This window comes from Trichoderma ghanense (genome assembly GCF_004382785.1).
Source record: "Trichoderma ghanense strain CCMA-1212 chromosome Unknown scaffold_12, whole genome shotgun sequence".
Lineage (NCBI taxonomy): Eukaryota > Fungi > Ascomycota > Sordariomycetes > Hypocreales > Hypocreaceae > Trichoderma > Trichoderma ghanense.
Genome location: NW_027395675.1, coordinates 192046 through 215951, shown reverse-complemented (window position 1 = coordinate 215951; position 23906 = coordinate 192046). Strand labels below are relative to the sequence as shown.

Here is a 23906-nt window from a genome sequence, read left to right as displayed (position 1 = left end):
CTACCGCAATCGACAACGACACGAATGATGATGCATTACGATCCTAGACTACCATTCAATAGACGGATCGTGCCCGACATGTTGCTTATTCTGCCCGCCTAGAGACAGTCATCACTCGGTTACTCTACTGACTATCCCCCAAACAAGGGGTAGATTGGCCAGCTAGAGAGCAAGTTTACTCGAGCAAAGTGCGTTCAAGTGAGAAGAGATGAGGTAGACCAAGGTAGTCTCGGCTGTACAGCTTGAGTTGCATTTAGCAGTCTGTCTATGCCTACTTCAGTTCATACGATCCGCCTCTTCGCCTACTCGCATGCCCCTTATCATGCCCTACTCGTACGCCACCAGCCCCAAAGCATAAACATCTGTAGAGCCTCATTCCGCCTCACTTTGATGCTCCGCGGTATGATTGAGCACACGCCATGTTGCCATTGGATTGTAGCCCAAGCCATGCCGGAGACATTGATATAAAAGGGGAGTCCTCGCCCTTGTTCTTCCTGTTGGACACTTGTTTCCGTAAAACTCACCGTCACAAGCAGCCGATCGGAAACTTCTCGCTGTCATTCAACAACATCTACACAAGCCCAGCTCCCTCGACACATATTTTTACCTTCTTCTTTTTTTTTTTTTCCCTTAACGTCGTATTTGCTGCCACCATGCCTATGTGGCAGTATCTCTTGCTGCTGCTGCTCCTTCAAGCAGCCAGCTTCTTATCAGCATCACCACTAGGTGTTGCCTTTTCGAACGGCAGCATCGCCTCCTTGCCCGCCTCCGCCCCTGTTTCGCCTCTTTCGTCCATCTTCGAGTTTGACTGGTCCTCCGTCGCCCCCAGCCGGCAGCTGGAGTATCACGACTGTTACGGTGGCGACTTTCAATGTGCCCGCCTCGAGGTACCCCTGGACTGGACGACCGCAGGAGACAACCGAACCATCGCCGTCGCCATGGTCAAGCTGCCCGCCGTCGTATCCAACGACGACCCGACGTTTGGAGGCAGCGTCTTCGTCAACCCCGGCGGTCCCGGCGCTTCTGGGGTCAATTTCCTGGTGAAGAACGGCGCCACCCTGCAGAGGGTCCTCGTCGACAAGCCCGGCGTCCGCCACTACGAGCTCATCTCGTTTGACCCCCGGGGCGTCGGCAGGACGAACCCGGTTGACTGCTTCGGCACCAACGACTTTGCCCGGACTGCCTGGACCCTCCAGGACCACGCCAAGGGCTCGCTCACCTCAGGCGAAAGCGCCGTCATCAACGGCCTGAGCCTCGCAAAGGCCCTCTCCATGCGGTGCGAGCGGGAAGCCGGAGAGGCCCTGGCGTATGTCAACACGCCCAGCGTTGCCCGCGACATGGTCGAGATGGTCGACAAGATTGCGGAGCTGCGGAAGCGTGAGGCTGCTGCTGCTCCCAACAGGGCCGAGGACAAGGGCGACAACAACAACAACAGCAGCAACAAACCGCGGCACGGCGCGGAGGAGGCGGACGATCCCACGCCGAGGCTGCAGTACATTGGCTTCTCGTACGGCACCGTCCTGGGCAACACGTTTGCGTCCATGTTCCCGGGCCGCGTCGGCAGGATGGTCCTCGACGGCGTTGCAGATGCGACGGATTACTTTGAAGGCGATGTAAGTTTTCATATCCAACTCATGACTCGGACTCTTTCAAGAGGCAGTAGTTGACTAACAAAATATTTCAGGGCTGGGTGACCAACCTCGAAGACACAGACACCATCTTCCAAGAGTTCTGGTCCGGCTGCTTCAAGTCCGAAAACAGCCTCTGCCCGTTCCGCGAGACGGACAACGACGCCAAAAAGGCTCGCAAGCGCTTCTGGTCCTGGGTCGAAGCGCTCGACGAGTCCCCCGCGCCCATCTACCGCCCCAACGGCGCCCTCATGAGCCTCACCGGCGAGCAGGTCCTCCGCGTCGTCGGCAGCGCCCTCTACAAGCCGCGGCAGCAGTTCCAGCCCTTGGCCCTGGCCCTCTTCGACGGCATGCGGGGGAACCTCACCCGCATCGCCAGCTGGGCCGACTCGGGCGTCCCCAAGGTGGCGGACGCGTGCCAGGCGAAGAATGCCGTGTCGGGCCTCCTGCCGGATCCCAAGGACGAGGGCGGGTTCGCCGTGCTCTGCGGCGATGGCGAGGACGTGACGGATCGCGACACCAAGTTCTGGAAGAAGTACGCCAAGAAGCAGAGCAAAAGATCAGACGTCTTTGGCGTCTTCTGGGCCTCCATCCGCATGACCTGCTCTTCCTGGCCCGTCCGGCCCAGCTGGTCCTTTCAGGGCCCCTTTTCCACCCCGAAACACAGCGCCAGGCCGCTCTACAACGGGAAGCCTGCCGCGCCGCTGCTCTTCCTTAGCAGCCGCTTCGATCCCGTCACGCCGCTCAAGGCCGCTCGCTTCATGGCCAAGGAGCATCCCGGCTCGGCTGTTGTGGTTCAGGAGTCACTGGGACACAGCGCGTGGGGAAGCGCTCCCAGCAGGTGTACCTGGAAAATTGTCGCCGACTATCTTCACAGCGGCGTCGTCCCTGGGAAAGAGACTGTGTGTCACGCAGACTGCGGTCCCTGGGATCATGTCTGTGATGCCGCCTTGGGGAAGAGGTCGGAGGATGGCGTAAAGGAGTGGGAGGTGCTTGGGGCGGGCGAGGAGCCGCAGGTGAGGCGATATCCGCTCGGGTTGGAGTAGGATAGAGGTTGCAGGAGAAGAGAGGTGCAAGAAGGGGTAGATATTATTATTGATTTTGCCTGAGTTTGGGTCGGTTTGCTGGCGTCATAGGTTGATACCCTCTAATAGGTAGAGAGAGTCTGAAAAACACTTATTTGATCTGGTCAATGTCATCTGTCCTTGTAAACTTGCAGTGGTGATGCGCATCCATGGAGCCTGTGAGGGTCGAGGTCTATATCGTCTGGTTGGCGCAAGTCAGAGGTAAATCGACAAGGAAGTGTGTCTTTGAACCAAGCATGTAGCACAAAGTTGGCGGTGAGATACATGACACAGTAGGAAATGTGGCTCCTGAAGATGAGATGGTCATCAGCCGGATTTGACCTAGACGAGCTTGTTCTATAAGACAGCTTATATATCAGTAAACCAGTATGCAGGAGTAATCCGACGTGGCCTAACAACGCCTAGAAAAATACCATTGTTCCCTTCTCTTTTTCTTATTCATTTTCTTTTTCCCCATCGCCGAATCCCTCAAGCGTTAGCATACTCCTTGTTAAAGGCGCGTCCAATCACCATTCTGCGAATCTCTGATGTGCCCGCTCCAATCTCGTACAGCTTCGCACTAGAGAGCACAGTTAGCCATGCTTCACTCAATACATCCAGTCAGTGATGGAAACTTACTCTCTCAGCAATCGAGATGCCGGCATCTCCTCGGTATAGCCCATGCCACCCAGCAGCTGGATGCAGTCCAGCGTGCACTCAGTCGCCCTCTCGGCAGCGTAGAGGATGGCGCCGGCACAGTCTTGGGTGCGGATGATGCCCTGCTCGTCCACCATGCGGGCAGTGTTGTAAGTGTAGGCGCGCGAAGCCTGCAGCTTGGTGTACATGTCGGCAAGACGGCCCTGGACCAGCTGGTTGTGGGCAATGGGCTGGCCAAACTGCTTTCGCTGGTGGGTAAAGGGCAGCGCAACGTCGAGAGCGGCCTGCATGATGCCCAGAGGGCCGGCGCTGAGGACCAGGCGCTCCAGGTCGAGACCCTCCATGAGGACGCGAACACCGCCGTTGACCTTGCCGAGCACGTTTTCGTTGGGCACAAAGACGTTCTCAAAGATGAGCTCGCCCGTGTTGGAGCCGCGCATGCCCATCTTGTCGAGCTTGCGCGCGCACGAGAAGCCCTCGGCCTTGGTGTCGACGAGGAAGGCGGTGATGCCCTTGGAGCCCTTGTCCGGTTCCGTCTTTGCGTAGACGACAATGACGTGAGCGTCGGGGCCGTTTGTGATCCACATCTTTGTGCCGTTGAGCAGATAGCCGCCATCGACGGCCTTGGCCGATGTGCGCATGCTGACGACGTCGGACCCTGACCCGGACTCGGACATGGCCAGGGCGCCGACGCTGGTGCCGGCAATGAGGCCGGGCAGGTACTTTTCCTTCTGCTCGGGAGTGCCGTTGAGCGAGATCTGGTTGACGCACAGCTGCGAGTGCGCAGCGTAGCTCAGCGCAATGGACCCAGAGGCGCGCGACATCTCCTCCAGCACGATGCAGTGCGCCTGGTAGCCCATGCCCAGGCCGCCGTAGTCCTCGTCAGCCGTCACGCCTAGGAAGCCCGCCTCGCCCAGCTTCTCCCACATCTCCATGGGGAAGGCATTCGTCTTGTCGGTCTTGGCGGCCAGCTCCTCGGGGATCTCGCGGCGGGTGAAGTCGTGGACGCGCTCGCGCAGCTCGTCCAGCTCCTCTTGTGAGGGGGCAGTGAAGCCCTTGGGGTGCTTCTGGGAGTGCAGCCGCTTCTGGCATGAGATTGAGGAGGCTGGTGACAAGCTGGCGGCCGGGCGGAGGGACACGGACGGCCGCACAGGGCGCGCGAGTCTGGAAAAGGTTCTGAGGCTGGCCATGATGGAGGATGAAGGTGGATGAAAGGGCGAGAAAGGAGAGCTGGCTAGCAGCGGCGTAATGCAGGAGTATGAGATTGGCGACGCTGCGCAGAGTTGAGGCCGCAACGAGAGAGTGCACCGTTTTAGCCCGTAAGGAGAGAGAGATGAAGGACCGCCAGAACAGGATGGAATCAAGACTGGATCCAGATGCGAATCACAAGATGAAAAGTGATGAAAGAGAAGAAGAAGAAGAAGAAGCGAGACGATGATGAGCTGAGAGCTTGGAAGCTACATACTTGCTCTCCCTGAGCCGTCGAAGCAGCAGGCGCAACTAAGCCGAGGTGCCTTCCCCAGCTATGGCCTGCGTCGCTCCTGCCAACGGCCTGTCGGTCCTTCGGCATGCGCGGCTGCACGCGGCTGTTCGCGGCTCGGGTCGCTGCAACAGCCGAACAACGTCAACGAGCGTCAGGCGTCGGCTGGACAAAGGACACCAGGAGAAAAACAACGAGAGACAAGAAGAGGGCATCTCGACTGTCTTTGCTTCTGTTCTCGTCTTCTTCCTCTTTCGTCGCCAATTGCATCGTCCGTCGCCCCCAATCGCCAGCAAGCATGTCTCTGTCCCGGCCCTGCCGCCAGGCCCTGCGCCTGTCCCACCAGCTGCGTCCCTCAATAGCATCACCGTCAGCCTCACTATCGTCATCATCATCACCAATCGCCTCCTCCGCCTCCGCCTCACGGCTGCTCCGCCGCAGCGCCGCGACCCTCACGCCGCCTCACCAGGCCGCCGCCATCTCGCGCCTGCCGACAAACGTCGACGTCTCGTCGGACGAGTTCAAGGAGAACCAGCGCCAGATGGCCGAGGTGACGGCGCGCCTGCAGGAGCTGGCCTCGGCCATCCAGAAGGGCGGCCCCCAGGAGGCGCGCGACAAGCACATTGCGCGCAAAAAGATGCTGCCGCGGGACCGCGTCGCGGCGCTCATCGACCCGGGCACCACGTTCCTCGAGCTGTCGCCAATGGCCGGCTACGAGCTGTACCCCGAGGCTAAGGTGCCGGCCGGCGGCATCATCACGGGCGTGGGCGTCGTCGAGGGCGTCACCTGCGTCATCGTGGCCAACGACAGCACCGTCAAGGGCGGCACCTACTACCCCATTACCGTCAAGAAGCACCTGCGAGCACAGGCCGTGGCCCAGGAGAATAAGCTGCCGTGAGTTCTTAACCATCTAAACTCGAAACCCCACGTTGACCAACACTGACGGCCTCCCAGCTGCATCTACCTCGTCGACAGCGGCGGCGCCAACCTCCCCCACCAGGCCGACGTCTTCCCCGACCAGAACCACTTCGGCCGCATCTTCTACAACCAGGCGCGCATGTCCGCGCAGGGCATCCCCCAGATCTCCGTCGTCATGGGCCCCTGCACGGCCGGAGGCGCCTACGTGCCCGCCATGAGCGACGAGAGCATCATCGTCCAGGAGCAGGGCCACATCTTCCTGGCCGGCCCGCCCCTCGTCAAGGCCGCCACCGGCGAGGTCGTCAGCCACGAGGACCTCGGCGGCGGCAAGATGCACTCGTCCGTGTCGGGCGTCACCGACTACCTGGCCGTCGACGACGCCCACGCAATCACCCTCGCCCGCCGCAGCATCTCCAACCTCAACTGGCCGAAGCGCTCCGCCGCCACGCAGCCGCCCGCCGAGACCTTCGCCGAGCCGCTCTACGACCCGGAGGAGCTGCTGGGCATCGCCACGACCAACCTGCGCAAGCCCATGCCCATCCGCGAGATCATCGCCCGCATCGTCGACGGCTCCGAGTTCGCCGAGTTCAAGCGCGACTTTGGCACCACGCTCGTCACGGGCTTCGCCTCCATCTACGGCCAGAAAGTCGGCATCGTCGCCAACGACGGCATCCTCTTCGCCTCCTCCTCCGTCAAGGGCGCCCACTTCATCGAGCTCTGCGCCCAGCGCGGCATCCCCCTCGTCTTCCTCCAGAACATTTCCGGCTTCATGGTCGGCTCCGCCTCGGAGCGCGACGGCATCGCAAAGCACGGCGCCAAGCTCGTCACCGCCGTCGCCTGCGCCGACGTGCCCAAGTTCACCGTCGTCGTCGGCGGCAGCTACGGCGCCGGCAACTACGGCATGTGCGGCCGCGCCTACGGCCCGCGCTTCCTCTGGATGTGGCCCAACGCCCGCGTCGGCGTCATGGGCGGCGAGCAGCTCGCCTCCGTCATGGAGACGGTCGGCAAGTCGGTCGATCCCGAGCTCAAGGCGCGCATTGAGCGGGAGAGCGAGGCCACCTATTCTTCGGCCCGTCTCTGGGTAAGTCATGGATGCACGTATCATGATAATGAAAGCATATAGACTGACTTAACAATCTAAATCATAGGACGACGGCATCATTCCTCCGCAGCACACCCGCCAGTACCTCGGCCTCGGTCTGCGAGCCGCCATGGGAGGCCGGAACGAGGTCAAGGCCGGAGACACAAAGTTTGGTGTCTTTAGGATGTAAACACGACATATCAACATAATTTATAAACATAAGGCATAATCGATGTAAAGAGTCCAAGAAAAAAAAAGACGTAAAAGCCAAACAGATAGCACAGCCTCTCTGTATTCATGCAAGCAATTTGATGGAACTTTGAATAGTTTATTCCCCTGAGAATTAGCCATCTATGTACACTTTACGACTACATCCCTAGGTAGCCACACACACCGATACGCACACATTCATCATTGCTCTTTCGACCGATTGAGTGATTGTTTGCTCTTCTCCGAGAAATTCCAGCAGCAATTCGAAAAAGCCGCCGTGATATTTGATATCGGGTGAATCTAGTCTGCGAAAACGCCTGCGCTTTTCCCCCTCTGCCACCTCTCCTCCCTTGAAATGCACATGAAACATGTACCATGTAGGTAGGTAGTGAAATAGAAGCATGAAAGAAAGAAGTAAGAAAAAGAAAGAAAAAGTAGGGAAAAAAAGCTTCCAAAGTGAAAAAAAAGAGAGTCCGTGACATGCTTATACAAGATTTCCCATGCGCGTGGTCCTTTCTTCTTACGTCTCATTGTCACAGATAACCTCTCAACTCCAGGCCATATTAATATCATATCCCAGCTTTGTACAAAGGGTATCGCCACCTCCTATCTCATGAGCCCCGTTCTTGATTTTGATTGTCTTGTAGATTGCTTGGCTGAAATTGCTTCGTAACTGAATCGGCTTTCCCAGGGGTTCATCAAGCTGACATGCCCCCCCTCAAAAGCCGAAAAGGGCGCGTTTGGTCGCCTTCTTGCTTCCTACGGGACCGTCGCCAATGTTGACCGTCGCGTCAACCAGATCAACCGTCCTGTTGCCTCCGATGGAGATGCTGGACGCCTCCTTGACAGTTACTTGGGAGCCGAGCTTGGTGATGGATTGCGTGGCTTGGGTGAAGAATTGCTGGAGCTGAGTCTGCGCCGTGTTGGCCGCGTCGAGAGTGTCTTCCTGTAGCACGTACAGTACTGCCGTGCGAGCAAAATCGAGAACTTCCTCCGTAACGGTGAACAAGCCGGTCTGCTTCGGAGAGGGGGACGAGGTCGAGGAGCCGGCCCTTGGGGACAACACAAACACCTCAGCTTGAGCCGCCTCCAGCTGCCGAGAAGTGAGATCGGGCGTAGGCCCGGAACCTTTGCTGGTCCCGGTATTATCCTTGGCCGAGTCATCGGTGGGAGCCTGCACTCTGGCATTGGCCAGGCCTATTCTCGTTGACTGGCCGTCAAAAGTAACAAGAGCATTTTGGGCGATGCAGGAGAGGTTTCCCGAGTTGAACTTGGCCAGGATGCTCGTTCCGACCAGTGGGACCGAAAAGTTCTTGTTGGAGTCGGCAATGATGCGCGGAATAGCCATGCCGAGGGTGACGTTGTTGATACGAGAAGAGCCGTCCGTGGGAACTAGGTTTGTCGTTGTACAGCCCGCCGAGCCGCCAGTACCGCAGTTAGCACCAGTGAAGCCGTTGGTGCAGATGCATGAGCACGCGTTGTTGAGGACAACGGCGCTGCCGCCATTCAGGCATGGCAGCGTCTTTGCACAAGTATCAAGGTTCACGGCCGAGGGATCGTCGTGGTGGCCCAGATTCTTGAAGACGAAGAATTCTAGAGGAACAACAACGGCGGCCGCAATGATGCAAAGCATGAGCACGATGATCAAGATGAAACCCCACAGAGGCAGACCGCAACACCGACGGCCTTTTCTTTTGGCCGGCGCGTCGTCTTCGGGCTCTACCGAGTATTTCTCACGGCCGGTCACGTAGTTTCCCGGCGCAAGAGGCCAAGAATTCTGGGGGGCGCGAGCGTTGTGTGGGGGGGTATGTACGGGAGGAGGGAAGGCGGCCAGCATGTCCGAGAGACCCGACTGGTGGCGTTCCACTGATTTTCACCCAGTTAGTCGTAAGTCAACGCAGATAGAGTCACCAAGGGGGGGATTGCGACATACTATAAGCACGCTTCATTGCCTCGCTGCTGCCCCCCTTTTCGTTGAAGAAGTCGAGATCATCAAGGCGGCTTCCCGGGCGTTTGCCCTTGTCTATCATTGAGGCTAGCTGGGTGGCGCGTCGGATGAGATCTGGCAAGCTGGTAAGGCTTCCTCTCGACTCAGCCTCCCTCACGGCATCCATATCCAGCCTTGGCGGGCGTCGGATCGCAGACAGGCGGCTGGTCGGTTGTGGGGGTCCAGTAGCTACATCATGATCTACCGGGCTTCTCAGGCCGTTGCTGAGAGGCACTGCGGCGATATGGCTCGTCATGCCGGAGGTGTTTGCTGGGGTCTGCCTGTTAGTGAAGGAAGTGTTTGTGGAAGAGTCGGAGGATTCGTCGACAAGTCCTGTTCCCTCGATGAAGGGATTGGCAGAAGCTGCCTCCTTTCCAGCAGACCGCCGCTTGTTGAGCGTCTGAAGGGCATATTCTTCCTGGCCATGTACGAGTCGGCTCTCGTCGTTGTAATCGTCTCCTCCAGAATTCCTAGGTTTCTCCGTCAATGATTCTTCGTAGAAAGTTCCGTTGAGGCTCGGGCTAACACCCGACTCGAATCTACCATCAGGCATGGCGGCGCTTGAAGCGTAGGATAGATGGGTTTTGTAGCCTGAACCTTCTTCCGGGATCGGGGTCACAAAAGAGGCTGTCGAGTAAAAAGATGACTGGCCTCTTCTACTAGAAGGTGGTGGCCCCAGGTTTGCGCTTCTTCTAGGAGGCCCTGGGGTGTCCGAAGAAGGGCTCTCAACTATGTCCGACGGGTTCTCGGGGTCTCCAGGGACACGAAACAAGGGAGTCGCTTGCTGTGGGCGGTTTTGGTCGACCAAGGAGGGAACTCGACTCGGGCGTGGCGGTCTCTGAGGAGCTACTCGAGGTCGGTCTGGTGGCGGACGATATGATTCAGCATCGGGGAGCGCCGCTGTGGGAAGCGTCTGCAGCGGCCACTGGGGGGCTGGCGTCGGTCGAGAAATTGTCATTGCAGGGTTGGCATTCTGGCCATACGGCGCTCTCAATCCCGTCGAGTTGGGCGGTACCGCATCCTGAGGCAGTGTATCGTCACTCGGACTCGCCTCGTGTCTTAGCCGCTGCTCACGCATGCTGGACTCGCTGCTGAAGGGGAAGCCAACCTGGGCTTTGTCCCGCGGCTTTCGCGAGGGGGGTTGAGATTGTGCCGGCCAATCTCTGCGTCCATCATAGGGTTGACTCATTTGGATCGTCGAGCTGTCCGGTTACGAATCATCCGGGGGAACGGTAATGGGCAGTTTGTCGGATATGCAATGGTTGGTTGGTGATGTCTCTGGCTCGAGGTGCATAGACGGGACCCTGCTGATAACCGGTCCAACTGAAACCAACTTGGTTGCACTGGGCAGAGGTGGGACCAGTCGCAAACCGGCTCGAATAAGATTGAAAAGGTCGAGACGAATCAAGAGACGCAAAGGCCTGGGTCCTGAGGCAGAGGGAGCAAATCGAGGCTTACAATGACCGCTATCCAGTATGCCGACGACGAGGAGAACCGCTCAACCCCAGAGACGGTGACAAGACACTGCTGAAATGAGAAAAGCCTTCCTGGACAGCTGAACCGACGCACTGTCTGCTGTGCTGCCACAAGCCAGGCACGTTGGCAGGCTAACGACGGAGTTGCTGTCGTGATTGGGCCCGGCGTTGGATCGAGAATGCAAGATCGTCACTGCGGTTGTCTTGTGTCACGGTTTCTCGAAGACAACACGAAGGGCTAGAAGAAGTATGCAGAGAGTCGTCTGTGATAGGTGAGCCGGTGGTCGGGCATGTCGTGACTATGTTGAGGAAGGACTCGACCAGGTCGGAAATCGCATGAAACACAGATATCGAAGGAAGCTTCAAAACCTGGAAGGACGCGAGAGGATGCCTGGGTAAGGCGGTGGCCACAGATGAGCAGCATAAAACGTACCTACGAGACGGAACGGCAAATATTCATCCGGGACCAGAACCAGAACAACAGGCGCAAGACAATGAGAGAACGAAAAGAGAGAGAAGAAAAATATCAGGGAAAAAAAACAAAGATTGACAATAGAATTAAAGAAAGGCGGGAAATCGAAAAAGTTGACAGCAGCAGCGATTGGCAGCTGGTGATGGAGAAGAGAAGAAAGAAAGAAAGAAAGAGTGAAGGTTAACGCAAGCGAGAAAACAGAACCTGGGGGTGCAAACAGACGACGGCGAGGGCTGGCGAACGGGCCAGGATGACTTGAACAGGCCGCGATATGAATAGAGGAACAAGCCTTGCCAGCGCGCTCTGTGCTTCTCTCTCAACTGCCTGTTGCCTGTCGGACGGTGGCCCAGCCAGAGATCCTGGGTAGAGTGACGAACCAGCGAGGACTCACCAGAAGTTGGGGGAGAGGAAAAGAGGAGTTGAGGCGAGGACTGGAGGAGAAGGGACGAGGCCAAGATGCGCAGTCTGGGTGATTCGTACAGGTACGCCAGTACTTGCAGGCATGTCCAAGTTTCCAGGCACAGACAGGGCTACGAGGGAGCAAGGGCCACGCAGGGTGCAGGTACCGGTACGCAGCGGGATGAGACAGGCTTGCGTTGCACGTTGTTGTTTGTGGGGAGTTTGGGGGAGGTTCGCCTGGCCTTGGCGCTGCTGTGGAGCTGGATGGCGCCGCGCTGCCCTGAACGGCGGTGCCTGGGCCGCTGGAGTTGCGCGGACGGGGGGTTGCAGCGGCAGTACCGGTACCTCGACCTGCCAGGTTACTGCGCCGGGACATGCATACATGCAGCAGGCATTGCGACAGGAAACCAGCCAGGCATGACATGACGCTCAGGCTTGGGCAAAGAGATGCCGATATGATGCGCAGGTCGGCCGCATCGATGGAGTTATCAGCCAATCATTTCCGCAAGCACGAGTCCTGTCTTGCATTGCCCGCCAAGCTGTGGACACAGATCCGACTTGAAGGTGCCAGTGACCGGGTACGGAGTGAACCCTGATAGGTAGACGGCATCCACGAATGAGCGGATCGAGATGGGACAAGCAGAGAGATCGGAATAAGAAGAGAGGAAAATCTTTTCCAACCTAGCAAGACGTCAATGAACCAACGGCAGCTTCGCCAACAAGTGCCAACAGAGAATATCCATCACCTCTCAGGCACAGGCACAGAAGCACAAGTCTTCCTCGTACCGGTACGTAATCAACCCCCCCTGTTCCCCTGGTCGAACCCCTGAGCCGGAAAAAGAACGTCGCTCTCAAGGCAAAACGCTAGCGCCGCTGTTCCTGCAGGCCCCGCACCTGCACGAGGCCTTTTCATTCGCCTGTTTTCTCGTCCTCTTTTGTCTTCACTTTCCGTCACTCTCATGCACTTTCGAGCCACTGAGCGCCGGCCATCTATACTAACATGTCTTGACATTTTCTTTGGCTTCGTTTGTTGGACTGAGACACGGCCGGCCAAACGGTTGGGCAATGCACAGCAGCACGCACGTGCATACGAAAGTTCTCACGTGTTCAGGCTGTTGAGAACGATTTACCTTACAGAACGGAGGCCAGGTTGTATGGTATCATCAACCCACGGAGCGTCAAGCCATGGTCGGCTACAGCTCGCAAGGATGCACCCAATTTGCAGCTCCCTGGACAGCATGGAGATGTTCCTCGTTTCGAGCCCAGCCGATGGCGCTATTCTAGTATGATTTACTAGTTCAACCGCGCTGCTGGCTGCTCCGTCCGGCCTTGGCGACGTCCAATCCAACTCCGATTCGACTCACGAAGCTCATCTCGATCCACAAGGCTTTCAATTTCCCAAGATCTCTGTGACAAATTACATAACCAACACATCACCAGCAGTGTTGGTGGCAGGGACCAAAGCTTTTTTCCACTTCAAGTTGTTACCGCTCATGTGTTTAATGTTGCTTCCAGTGCGTGTTGGACCCAGGGCACGCATCTTGTACGTCACCATCACGATGACCGTCAAATTTTCAATGAAATACTACGATGATATTTATTCAGCTTCCTTACCAAAAAAGGCCGCTCCGAAAGTTCTTCACATCAATATGCAGTGGGCAGATTTTGACTGAGAACCAGGCAAATAGTGAGTGTCAGTGCCGGAAAAAAATCTCCATCGAGCGTCGAGGCAAGGCCCATCCAGAGTCATAGCGCGATCTGCACCAGACAAGCGAGACACCGCGAGCACTTTACAGGTGGGTGTGTCGGCTGGCTGCCACGAGAGATGCCCGTATGTGTATGTACATGTATGTCTCAGACACACGTGAGGTGGCGGATCTCGCCATCGGGCTGCATGCACTTGTAGCAACTGACGACAAAGCCTACGACTTCCAATTAACTCATAGGGGTGAGGTACCCTCTGCGGCCTCGAAATTGATGGAAACCCCCGTTTCGTCCGACCTGCGGCAGAGGCACAGCTTTCACATGTATAGTCGTCAACTCTCTTTTCGTGACTTGATTCTGTGGCACGATGCTTACGACAACTCCGTACGGAGCACAATCTGCTCCAAACGCTCTGCCCCTGTCACAGCGCAACCCTGCCTCTCATCACACCAGCGATATCCACCCGCGGCCAGTCGCGCTCCCTGGAACAAGAAGACGCTTCAAACCCTTGACCCTGGCTTATTCCGAAAGAGACAATGGCTGCGTGCCACTGTCCAACGGCGAATACGAAATAACACATGTAGTGCGCACTTGTTGACCGCAGACCAGCAATCGAGGTTGGCGGCTTACGAGCCGATTTGCGCGAAATATCGGGTTTCCCGGTTACGGGGCAAAGATAGCCCGTGCCTCCAAAGACGCTGATGATGAAACCACGACATCTACTCTTGGAGTGCAAGAGACGAACGGGCAGACCTTGAAGCTATGAGATGCAGGATATCACCCCCTGTTCACGATGGCTTTTGTACCGCGTAGCAGTAACCCATTCCCATGGTTTCGGAGAGCCCTGTAACGCTCAGTCTGCAAGCCATCGACACGTCAATCCCACTATCCACTTGAAACCGATGCATTCCATTTGTCGTTCGATTCTTTATGTGATATCAGACGAGCGAGCCTCTATTCACACATCTCAGGGCTGGAAAAACACCTGCTCCATGGGCTTCCACCACGACGGCTCGCCCGCCTCAGAGCTGACCGCGCCCTCGACCAAGCTCTCCTGCATCCTATCCGTCATCCTCCACCACTCGCGCACCTTTGGGTTCGCCGCCATCTTCTCCATGTCGCCCGCGTAGTCGTAGCCAATGTACCTGAATGTGCCGACCAGCAAGTCCATATCCTTGTCGTAAAAGATGTTGTCTATTCACCATGCCATCAGTATATCTCATTTCATCATCCCCCCCATCATCGTCCTTGCCCTTTTTCTCGTCAAATGATATAGGCTGATGAATGAAGGGCAGCAGGGGGCTTACAGTCCTCGATGCCGCAGTCCTTAATCTGCTTGAGCACCTCGGGCCAGACCTTTGCGTGGCAGGCCTTGTACTCGTCGGCGCACTCCTTCTTGAGCTTGATCGTTTGCGCGAACCAGCGGCCTGGGTTCTTTTGCTTCATGGAGAGTGTGCGGGCGTGGCCTTGGGCTTGGCCTGAGCCGGGTTGCGATGATGCGGCGCTTTTGGGGGATGTCGGTTGCCACATGGTGTGTATCTTGCGGTTGCACTGGATAGTTGAGAACGAAAGAACAACAAGTCGAATATAATGAAAGAAGCAAGATATACAGCGCGAGGAAAGACAGGATTTTTTAGCAGAAATGTATTTGTCGTTAAAAGTTGGGGCATGTCGGTCAAGCCTTGCATCTGCATCAGCGAACCAAGCTTACCCGCAGCTGGGTGAGAGTGAGGGGCAAAGACCAGGAATCTGCGGTTGCGGAACCGCTTCGAGTTGGGGAAGCACGAACGTGTTTCTGGCCCCCCCCCCCCCCCCTCGGCAGCTGGGCAAGAGGCAAAATGATGGGGCAGATCGGAGTCGGTCATCTTCAAATTGATGTCAAGGTACCGTATTGTCCATGATGTACATGGCAGAATGCACGGATGTGAAGAAGCAAGGCGCCAGGCATGAGAAGCTCGACTGGGTAGCTTCGCAGCTCTTGGCACGAGCAATACATGAAGCACCTCGAGACCAAGAGGCAGCTTCTACCTGCTTGCAAAATGCTACAGGTACGAGAGCATTGATACTGTAGGTACTAGTAGGACACTGTAGAGCCGTCGTCGGTCCCCCCGCATATCAGAGTAAGAACCATTGCCCCAATCCAGCAATTCCACGTCATGGATTTCCACCTCACCTTTTTTGGGGGAACATGCACCACGAGACACGGCGTCAGTCACGAGGCTGCGTCCGAGATACCCTAGACAAAACAAATTTCAACAACAAAGAGCAGCATGATAAGACGTACAGCGCCTACCTTGAGCAGCGGGTAAGAAGCATACAAAACGTATTTCTCAGAATGAGATTCAGATAAAGAGAGAGAAAGACAATGACAGCCACAATAAGGGCCCGTCAAGTTGTAATCCCGCGTAAACTCCGCCTTACATGTACTGCTACCAACGACAGGCACACCATTTACCCAAACAAGACAAAGCACCACCACAACCCCAAACACAAAATCCTCACTCAACCCGCTCAACAGCAACAGCTCGTACATCCAAAAAAAAAAAAAAAAAAAAAAAAAAAAAAAAAAAAAAAAGCATACAGTCGCATCTCTTCCCCGAATAAGCCGTCTTTGAACTCCCCTCAACATCACCAGCCTCATATTAATAATACCTATTCCATTAACGTCCTTGCAGTACCTACCAAAATGCCTTGTCGTACTAACAGCTTCCTCCCCACAGTGGAACTCCTCGAAAAGCTTCAACTCCCCCCACGCCGGGGATCCCCATTCCCGGGTCCGGGGACCCACGCGGCTTGAAGAGCGCCGGAGATCGGATTACATGAAGAGGAGAGACGGGTCGAGGAACCAGACGAGCTTTGAAGATCTAAGATACTTGCTATACAGGACATCACGCTAGGCTTTCGTGAGAACTGATGCTGCATGGGTACAAACGTCATGTACTGAGTCTGGAACAAACATGCACAGGCCCTCATTTGGTGTCACCACAGATGCAGAAATATTGGAGACGGGCAGTAGATGGTGAACGGAATAGATTTGCAGTGTTAAACTGCTCAAACTAGTAGCACCTACTTGTCACTGCCGAACGCCCCTCAACGTTCGACATACTCGTACAAAATGGCCATAGCTTGGTATACCATCATCGTTATGCCATCATTCTGCGCATCCTCCCTCAGCGGTTACAAGGAAATAGAAAAGTTGTAATGATGCCAGTCTTTCTTTTATTTTCTCCGTTTTTGTTTCTTTGTTTTGTTCCTTTGTCTGTCAAATGCCTCAAGTGACACTGATAATACAATACACTGCCAATCTGTCGTCCAGCAACTCATGATAACGCAAGGAAATGGAAAAGGTGCAAAGACATCGTCACTCCCTAGTTCTTGACTACCTCCTCCTCGGAAGTGGGCGCAGGAGTAGTGTCCTGAGCCTCCTCCGCCTCCATCAAGCCCGCCTTCTCCTCGTGAGCAGAAGGGAATCGAGAGTCGTTGCGTCGGTGGTGAGGGCACCACGATCGGCGCGGGGCTCCACCACGGACGAGCATGCTCAGACGGTACACAACGCTGCACAGGAACATGGCAAAGCTATTGCGAATGTTAGCATAGTAACAGACCATGAGAAGGAGCAAGACAACGTACAATGCAACGCCAACACCGGCCGTGATGCCCATCAGGACGGGCAGGACAATGTGCGACGCAACGCTCAGAACAAGCTGGCGCCAGTCACGCTGCGAGTTCCACTCCTCCTCAGGCGCGTGCTGGGGGCGCTGGTGGCGATGCGGCTTGTGCTCGTGATGATGCGGGTGGGGGTGGCGGCCCTCCTCCTCCTCCTCCTCCTCCTTGGCGCCGGCCGCATGGTGAGGGTGAGGACCCTTGTGGTGGTGCATCTTCTTGTGGCAGCCGCCGAAGCCCTTGAGTGCAGACTTGGCGCGGCACCACATGGAGGTGCAGGGCATCTCAGGTACGGGAACAAGCTGCATGTCGGCAATGGCAATCTCGCCGCCGGGGGCCTTGATCAGGCCGACCTTGACGACGGGGATATCATCGACGAAGCGGTGCCCAACCTCAATGACCCGCAGCTTGACGTCCACCAGCTCCATCTGCTGCTCCTCGTCCTTGGCCCGCGGCAGCACCGACAGGCTGTAGCCCAGCGTGCGCTCGCTGCCGCCCCCGGCCCGCACCACCTCGGCCACCAGGTCGTCGCGCCACGGGTCGGCGTGGGGATACAGCTCGAAGCCGTTGACCATCAGCCGCGACCCGTCCTCGACGGCAAAGTCCAGCCTGAGATGCGCGTCGCGGCCGCGGCACTGCCTGCAGGGCACGTCGAGGCTCTGGCCCAGCGCTTCGGGCGGCAGCTGCAGCGTCTCGGGCTCGACGGGCAGCGCCTTGAAGATGTTCTCGTCTTGTTCGGATATCTCGGGGACGATGACGAAAGCAGCGGCCGCGGCCGCCAGGACGAGCTGCTTGAGCATCATGGCGGCGACTAGGGAAATGCGGTTCACAGGTCAAGAACAGAGAGAGTAGCAAAGATACGACACTTTAGAAGTCGATACGTTGGCGATATGGCGTTGTGTTAGGAAGAAGCACAAAGGCGGCTAAGATGAGAAGGGAGAGGTCTGATGCCTTGGGAGATAAAAGAGTTGGAAGAAGGCCCCAGAGTGGCAAACGGGCGCTATGGCTGTGCATGTACAGTATACAGTGCAAAGGAATCCCAGATCAACTGTGAGCAAGTCCCACCAGAGATCGAACAATCAAGCGGGATCCAGGCTTGTGATTGGCCGGACTTCAGGCTCGGACAAGCCTGGGCCCGACTCTCCGAAGCATCGGCCTACAAAAGCTGCCCGATTGGGCATAGGCGCACACGAGACCTACGTCAGCTCGAGGAGCAGCCGAGCGTTCGACGACGCCGTATTATCCGCCGAAGCCCCTTATCGGCATCATGTTCGATGCCATGAAAGTGATGGGATGTTTTATATAGTCAGTAAAAGGACACAATGCGAATTTGGTCTAATTGGCTGAAATAAGTGATCTCGGTCATCTCGCAGCTGCTGTGGTGGAACAGCTGATTCCAGATCGGGCATGTGTGCAGGTACATGTACATGCTAGTGCACGTCACACACAGGCCCTGCCAGGTGCAGGTACGCAATACACCAAGAGACCCATTTCTCGAGACCCTCACGAAACTTTCACGTCCTGGTACATTACTTGGAATTGTTGCTTGCAAGGTAGAGGACCATATAATGAATAGCACGGACACCTTGTAACCTCAAGGTTCACGACCGTCAGAGCCATCATCAAACACGAATCCGTCTTGATATTGACTCAGTCCTCACAATCAGTACTACTACCGACACATTATCTCAGACCAACACGGCCGCGATAACTAAAGAATCCCCCATAAAGTACCATATCCCCCTTTGAAAAGAATCCCATCAAAAATTATCCGTAGAAGCAAATAAGAATTAACGTTCCAACGGCCCATCCCATACATCAAGCCTCACCCCCAATTCTTCAATCCAACAGGATCATGAGAGTACATGCTCTTCGCACAGGAGGACTTGATGGCACCGCGCCCTTGTCTCAGCTTCACCATCACTTCTTTTCGTCTTCGTCAACTTCTTCATCGTGCTCACTCTCAACAAGCTCATGCTTCTCGAACAGAGTTCGAAGACGGTGCACCGCCGTCTTCCCCCAGTCGAGCAGCCCGTCGCCAAGCCCCGTCACGTTGTGGTGGCGATGAAGCGGCGAGGCGGCGCCCCAGGGGTAGTTTGGGTTGCTGGGCAGCTCCTCCTCCTGCACCGACACCGTGGGCACCGGATAGGCGAAGCCGCGCGAACCAGATTCCTTGTCGTTGGACGTGGTCGAGGTCTCAAACGTCGTCGGGAGAGGATAGGGGTATGAGTCTGGTGAGGGCACGTCAGTCAGCTTGTCTGTTCGAATGATGTCTGTTGGTTTATACTTACTGCTCTGGGTACTGGTCAATGTGCTGTTGGTTGTGCTCGTCGTGTTGCACGTGGATGAATACGACCGAGTCTCTTGGTCTGACGTCTCTGGAACACCTGTTGTCAATGGCAGCGCCCAGCAGCGCGTCATTGTTGTGTTGCCGCTCGGAAACCGAGTGCAGGTGGTCGTGGTGTCGGTAATATTGGGATACGGGTACGACCACGAGTGGGTGCAAGGAGGAGTGGCGGTCGTGCTGTTCAGATACAGCGTCGTTACAATGGCACTACCCGTCTCGCCAGAAGCGGCAGTGGTTGTATTCGGATACAATGTTGTCACAATCACACTGCCAGGCTCGCTGGGAGTAGCAGTGGTGCTATTCGGATGCAACGTTGTCACAATGACACTACCCGTGCCAGTGGTGCTGTTGGGATAGAGTGTCGTGACGAGGACGCTTCCAGACTCACTGGCAGTAGCAGTGGCGGTGCTGTTCGGATACAGAGTTGTGATGACGACGCTGCCAGTCTCGCCGGAAGCACCAGTGGTACTGTTCGGAACTAAAGTCGTGACGACGACACTACCCGATGCGCTGGGTGCAGCAGTCGAGGTCTTGTTCGAATACAGAGTCGTCACAATCACGCTGCCAGACTCTCCAGGAGCAGCAGTGGTGCTGTTCAGATAGAGCGTCGTCACAAGCACACTGCCCGTCTCGCCAGACGGCTGCTCAGTCGGCGTGACAGTGGTGTTGATCCAGCGCGTCGCGGTAGTCGGCGGCAGAGGCACTGTCTGGATAACGGTGGTAACGCTCTGCGTCTCATTGCCTGCTGCTTGTGCCTCTGATGTCGACGACAGCGAGACGGCGGTACCAGAAAGAGTGGAGGATCTCGTCTGCGTCCTGGTGATGGTGCTCTCAACCACCGTCACGTTGCGCGAAGCAGAGGCGGAAGGGCCTACCGTCAGCGTGGAAACGATCACGGTAACCATCTGAGTCGTCGTCGTGGTTGATGCGGCCGAGACGGTTGAAGACGGAGTCGCGCGCGTGCTGTTAGTCCAGATGGGTCCGCTGCCTGACGCCTGTGACGAGATGGTGCCGACCCCAGACGAAACCGAAGTCGTTGACCATGGAAGAGCAGAACCAGTGGTCAGAACCAAGGATGTTCCGTTGTGAATGATTGTTGTGACTGTGAAATTGCCTGCCTGGGAGACGGGCGAGCTGGAATTCCTCGTAGAACTGCCTGATCCTGTCGTGAGCACCGAGGTGAAGACGGTAGTTTGGACAGTCGTTTTGCCGGTAATGGTGGTGGAAATGATTACCGGCCCAACAGTGCCGTTGTTAGAGCGCGACGGCGTTCCAGAGGCCAAAGTTGAAGAGGCAGAGGTGAAGGTCGTGTTTGACCAAGACGAAGGCGCGGACAGTGTGGAACTGCTCCATCGAGTGGACGAGTTTGACTGCAGTGTGCTGGTGACCCCGGTGCTGAGAGGAACGGAGCCAGTGCCCAAGGGCGAGCCAGTACCAGACTGGGTGACGGTGATGACGGAAATGGACGGCGAAGTGCCCGATGGGACGCCAGTCGTGAGCCATATCGTGGACAGGTTGGAGGAGTTGGTAAACGACCACGTCAAGCTTCCAGCACTGACACTGGTGCCCGGTCCCGAAACGGGGACAGAAGTGGCGTTCGTCGCTGGCAGAGGGCTGAGAGTGACGGTGACAACAGTCGGAGCTGCTGTGCCCGAGCCACTGGGACTATTGACTGTGCCTGACAGAGTCTCGGTGGCGTTGCGAGTCGTGGGGAAAGGAGGGCTGCTGGCACCGGGTGTCTGCGTGGAAACGCCGGTCCAGGAGATCCAAGTCGTGTTGAATCCAGTGACTGGCGGACGAGACGGTCCCTGGGTTCCCGTTCCGCTGGTGTGGCTTGAGTTACTGGACTGCGACCCCGTCGGGGCATTGTTCCAGATCGTTGAAGTCACGACCTGGCCGGATGGTAGTGACGATGATGGCCATGACCCGGAGGTGGTGTTGCTGAACGGCGGCAGCTGGCTTTTTGTTACCGTCAGCGTCGTTCCGTTGTAGCTGGTTTGCGGGACTCCAGATGAATAGCCAGAGCCACTACCAGTTGACGCCGCTCCTGTGGTAACAGTGATGACCACCACAGTTCCCGCTGGCTGGGAGGTTGCGCTAGAATTGCCAGAGCCCGAGATGGTGACCGTGCTCAAGATGGTCTGTACAGTAGCAGTGGTATTCCAGGGCAACTGAGATCCCGTGGTGGACGTGGCGGTGGAAGATGGCACAGTCGCATTGGAGATGGCTGAGCTGGAAAGGCCGGTTGACGAGGGAGACGGCGCGGTGCCTGTAAGCGTCTGAACAATGGTTGTAGAGTTCAGCGTCAAGGAAACGGTAGAGACCGTAAACAGGGGACCCGCCTCTGATGTTGTCGCAGTCACAGTCACAGTGGAAGTCGTGTTAGCCCACGACACGGATCTGCTCAACGTCACTGTTGACGAGCGAATCTCGCCAGAGAGCGTTTGAGAGGAGCGACCAGTACCGGTCGGAATCGGAGAGGTAGTGAACACCGCAGAGCCATTTGTCTGCATAGTCGAGATGGTGACAGTAGAGACACCAGTGCCGTTGCCGGCTCGCGACGTTGAGGAAATCTCGGGCACAGATGTAACCGATGCTCCCACAGACGAGCTTGACGAGACCGAGGTGGCAGTCGAGATGATGATTGTCACGTTTGACGGAACGACAGTAGCGCCGGCACTCGTGCTCACCGTAACGAAGGTCTGATTCCCTGTAGCTGGTAGAGCAGAGGTGCTTGATTCAGCAGTAGATGCCGACGGTAACACGGTACCTGACAGAGTCAGGGTGAACGACAACAGCGTCCCTTTGGTGACATCAGTCGAGGGAGATCCTGTGCCACCTGCACTCGACGGCCCAACGGTGACGGTGGCTACAGACGAGTTGGTGAACCGGTAGGTCGAGGTAGCAACTGATGGGCCGCTTGAGGAGGACCAGCCGCTAATAAGAGAGGACGAGCTGTTGGACAAGGCCGTTGACGAGGTAGTACCGGGCTGTGCCTCAGAGATGGTGATGACAATGACAGTTCCATTCACGACACTTGTGACACCCTGGGCCGATGCTGTGGTAATGGCAGGCGAAGTGACCGCAGATGTCAGGGTCAGGGTCCCGTTGGTCGGAGTGCCTGACGGGGAACTGGACACTGTAGTTTCCAAGACAGAAGAGGAGGTTGCTGCGGAAGAAGTCGCGTTCCAGCCTAGAGAGGATGATTGAGTGAAAGCTTCGGATGCTGGTCGCGTCACCGTTGTTCCAATCGAGGTCAGTGTCACTGTCGAGATGATTGTTCCGTTCTCGCTCTGCTGAATGGACGATGAGCTCCCCGTTGCTTGGTTCGATGATAAGTTCGTCGCCGTTGTTCCAACTGATGTCAATGTCACAGTCGAGATGATTGTTGCATTCTCACTCTGGACGGACGATGTGCTTCCAGTTGATGAGAGCGAGGATGGATTTGTGACGGTTGATCCAACTGTCGTAAATGTTACTGTCGCGATAACAGTTCCATTCTCGCTGAGCTGGCTCGAAGAGCTTGCAGTTGACGACCCCGAAGCAATCGTCGAGTTGGGAAACGGCGTAGTCGACGAAACGACCGTAGTCTGAACTGATCCAGAGCGCGAAGAAGTAGAAGTATGCGTCGTGGAAGAAGACGTAGAAGAAGAGGAGGTGGATACAGGCCGAACCGTACCGGACTCTTCTTCAGTCGAGGACTCGGTCGACGTGCTTGAACTCGCCGACAAAGTACTCGAAGCCGACGCCTCCCCAGTTGAGGTAAAGGAGTAGCCGCCATGGCTAGATTCAGCAGGCACAGTCTCCGCAGTGACAAACGTGGTAGAGGACAGCGACACGGTGACTGTCCGAACGGTCTGACTGACAGAAGACTCTGTGCTAGATGACGTCTCAGTCTCCGCCGACGAATGATGGTCTTCAGAAGAGTAGACTGAAGTCACCGTTCCCGCAAGGGTAGATGACACCTCTGTCGAAGTTGTTTGTGAGCCGACTGGAGAAGAATGACCGTGATGGCCCGACAAGGTAGCCGAAACAGTCTGCGTCTTGGTCTTGGTCGTCACATGAGAAGCAGTGCCCGAGGAAGATTCACCAGGCAGAGGGTCTAGAGAACCGTTAGCTCAAGTATCCAAAAGTCCAACGACCAAAGAGTTACCCACAGGGCTCAGTCTTGGAGGTAGTAGAAGTAGCCGAAGACGTCGAAGTCTCCTCTCCATAAGGAGGAGGAGGGACGTAACCATAGTCGCTGGGCTCGCCATAGTTCGCCGCCCGAGGTCCCAAGACCTTGAAGTGGCCAGCGTCATGATCCTCGCGATGTTTCACGTCGCCTAGCTGGGCCACGGTGGCGGAGATGCCGGCGAGGAGCATCACCATCGCCGGCACGAGGCCAGCAGACACGATGGATGCTCTCATCGTGGGATGGGGGACACAGGAGCTATCACGGTTAGAGACAATAGCCATCTGCTGCGTATTCATTGAGATGAGCTCACCTTCTTCCCTACAGTGAACGGACAATAGGCAGAATGGAGATGCTCGATGCTATTGTAGATGAACAAGAACAATGCAGGATGTGCAGATGCAGGGTGAAATGCCACAGAGATGAAAGGGTACAATAGAAAGTAAGGGACGAAATGAGGTGGAAAGTGAAGAAAGTTGAGACTCCCTCGAGACGACAATGTGAAGAAAAAGAAGAAGAAAGAAGAAGAACGCGTAGCTGACGCGCTATAGGAAGAGGAGAAGAAACAACGCGAGCGAAGGGCCTGACAGCTGGCAACTTGGCCTCCAACAGGTGACAGAACAGTGAATGCAGCGCTCTAGAAGGGG

At 56.3% G+C, this 23906-nt stretch overlaps 7 protein-coding genes across 7 annotated transcripts; 2 read left to right on the top strand and 5 right to left on the bottom strand.

Annotated features, from left to right (window-relative positions):
* Positions 1 to 653: 653 nt before the first annotated feature.
* Positions 654 to 2674, top strand: CCMA1212_008429 (Putative hydrolase; the record flags this gene model as incomplete). Its single annotated transcript, XM_073705563.1, has 2 exons — positions 654 to 1613; positions 1685 to 2674. 2 exons carry the CDS (start codon positions 654 to 656, stop codon positions 2672 to 2674), a joined length of 1950 nt encoding a protein of 649 aa, XP_073555952.1.
* A 507-nt stretch (positions 2675 to 3181) lies between these two features.
* On the bottom strand, positions 3182 to 4622 carry CCMA1212_008428 (Isovaleryl-CoA dehydrogenase; the record flags this gene model as incomplete). Its single annotated transcript, XM_073705562.1, has 2 exons — positions 3332 to 4622; positions 3182 to 3272 (listed from the first exon to the last, which is right to left on the bottom strand). The coding sequence occupies exons 1-2, from the start codon at positions 4537 to 4539 to the stop codon at positions 3182 to 3184; spliced, it is 1299 nt and encodes a 432-aa protein (XP_073555951.1). The 5' UTR covers positions 4540 to 4622.
* A 505-nt stretch (positions 4623 to 5127) lies between these two features.
* Positions 5128 to 7018, top strand: CCMA1212_008427 (uncharacterized protein; the record flags this gene model as incomplete). Its single annotated transcript, XM_073705561.1, has 3 exons — positions 5128 to 5723; positions 5784 to 6828; positions 6896 to 7018. 3 exons carry the CDS (start codon positions 5128 to 5130, stop codon positions 7016 to 7018), a joined length of 1764 nt encoding a protein of 587 aa, XP_073555958.1.
* A 738-nt stretch (positions 7019 to 7756) lies between these two features.
* On the bottom strand, positions 7757 to 10214 carry CCMA1212_008426 (uncharacterized protein; the record flags this gene model as incomplete). Its single annotated transcript, XM_073705560.1, has 2 exons — positions 7757 to 8904; positions 8972 to 10214. 2 exons carry the CDS (start codon positions 10212 to 10214, stop codon positions 7757 to 7759), a joined length of 2391 nt encoding a protein of 796 aa, XP_073555957.1.
* A 3828-nt stretch (positions 10215 to 14042) lies between these two features.
* CCMA1212_008425 (uncharacterized protein) lies at positions 14043 to 14605 on the bottom strand (the record flags this gene model as incomplete). The annotated part of the gene is made up of 2 exons (XM_073705559.1): positions 14043 to 14269; positions 14383 to 14605. 2 exons carry the CDS (start codon positions 14603 to 14605, stop codon positions 14043 to 14045), a joined length of 450 nt encoding a protein of 149 aa, XP_073555960.1.
* Positions 14606 to 16443: 1838 nt separating this feature from the next.
* Positions 16444 to 17549, bottom strand: CCMA1212_008424 (uncharacterized protein; the record flags this gene model as incomplete). Its single annotated transcript, XM_073705558.1, has 2 exons — positions 16706 to 17549; positions 16444 to 16651 (listed from the first exon to the last, which is right to left on the bottom strand). Exons 1-2 carry the CDS (start codon positions 17539 to 17541, stop codon positions 16444 to 16446), a joined length of 1044 nt encoding a protein of 347 aa, XP_073555959.1. The 5' UTR covers positions 17542 to 17549.
* Positions 17550 to 18658: 1109 nt separating this feature from the next.
* Positions 18659 to 23495, bottom strand: CCMA1212_008423 (uncharacterized protein; the record flags this gene model as incomplete). The annotated part of the gene is made up of 2 exons (XM_073705557.1): positions 18659 to 23202; positions 23243 to 23495. The coding sequence occupies 2 exons, from the start codon at positions 23493 to 23495 to the stop codon at positions 18659 to 18661; spliced, it is 4797 nt and encodes a 1598-aa protein (XP_073555954.1).
* Positions 23496 to 23906: the final 411 nt, after the last annotated feature.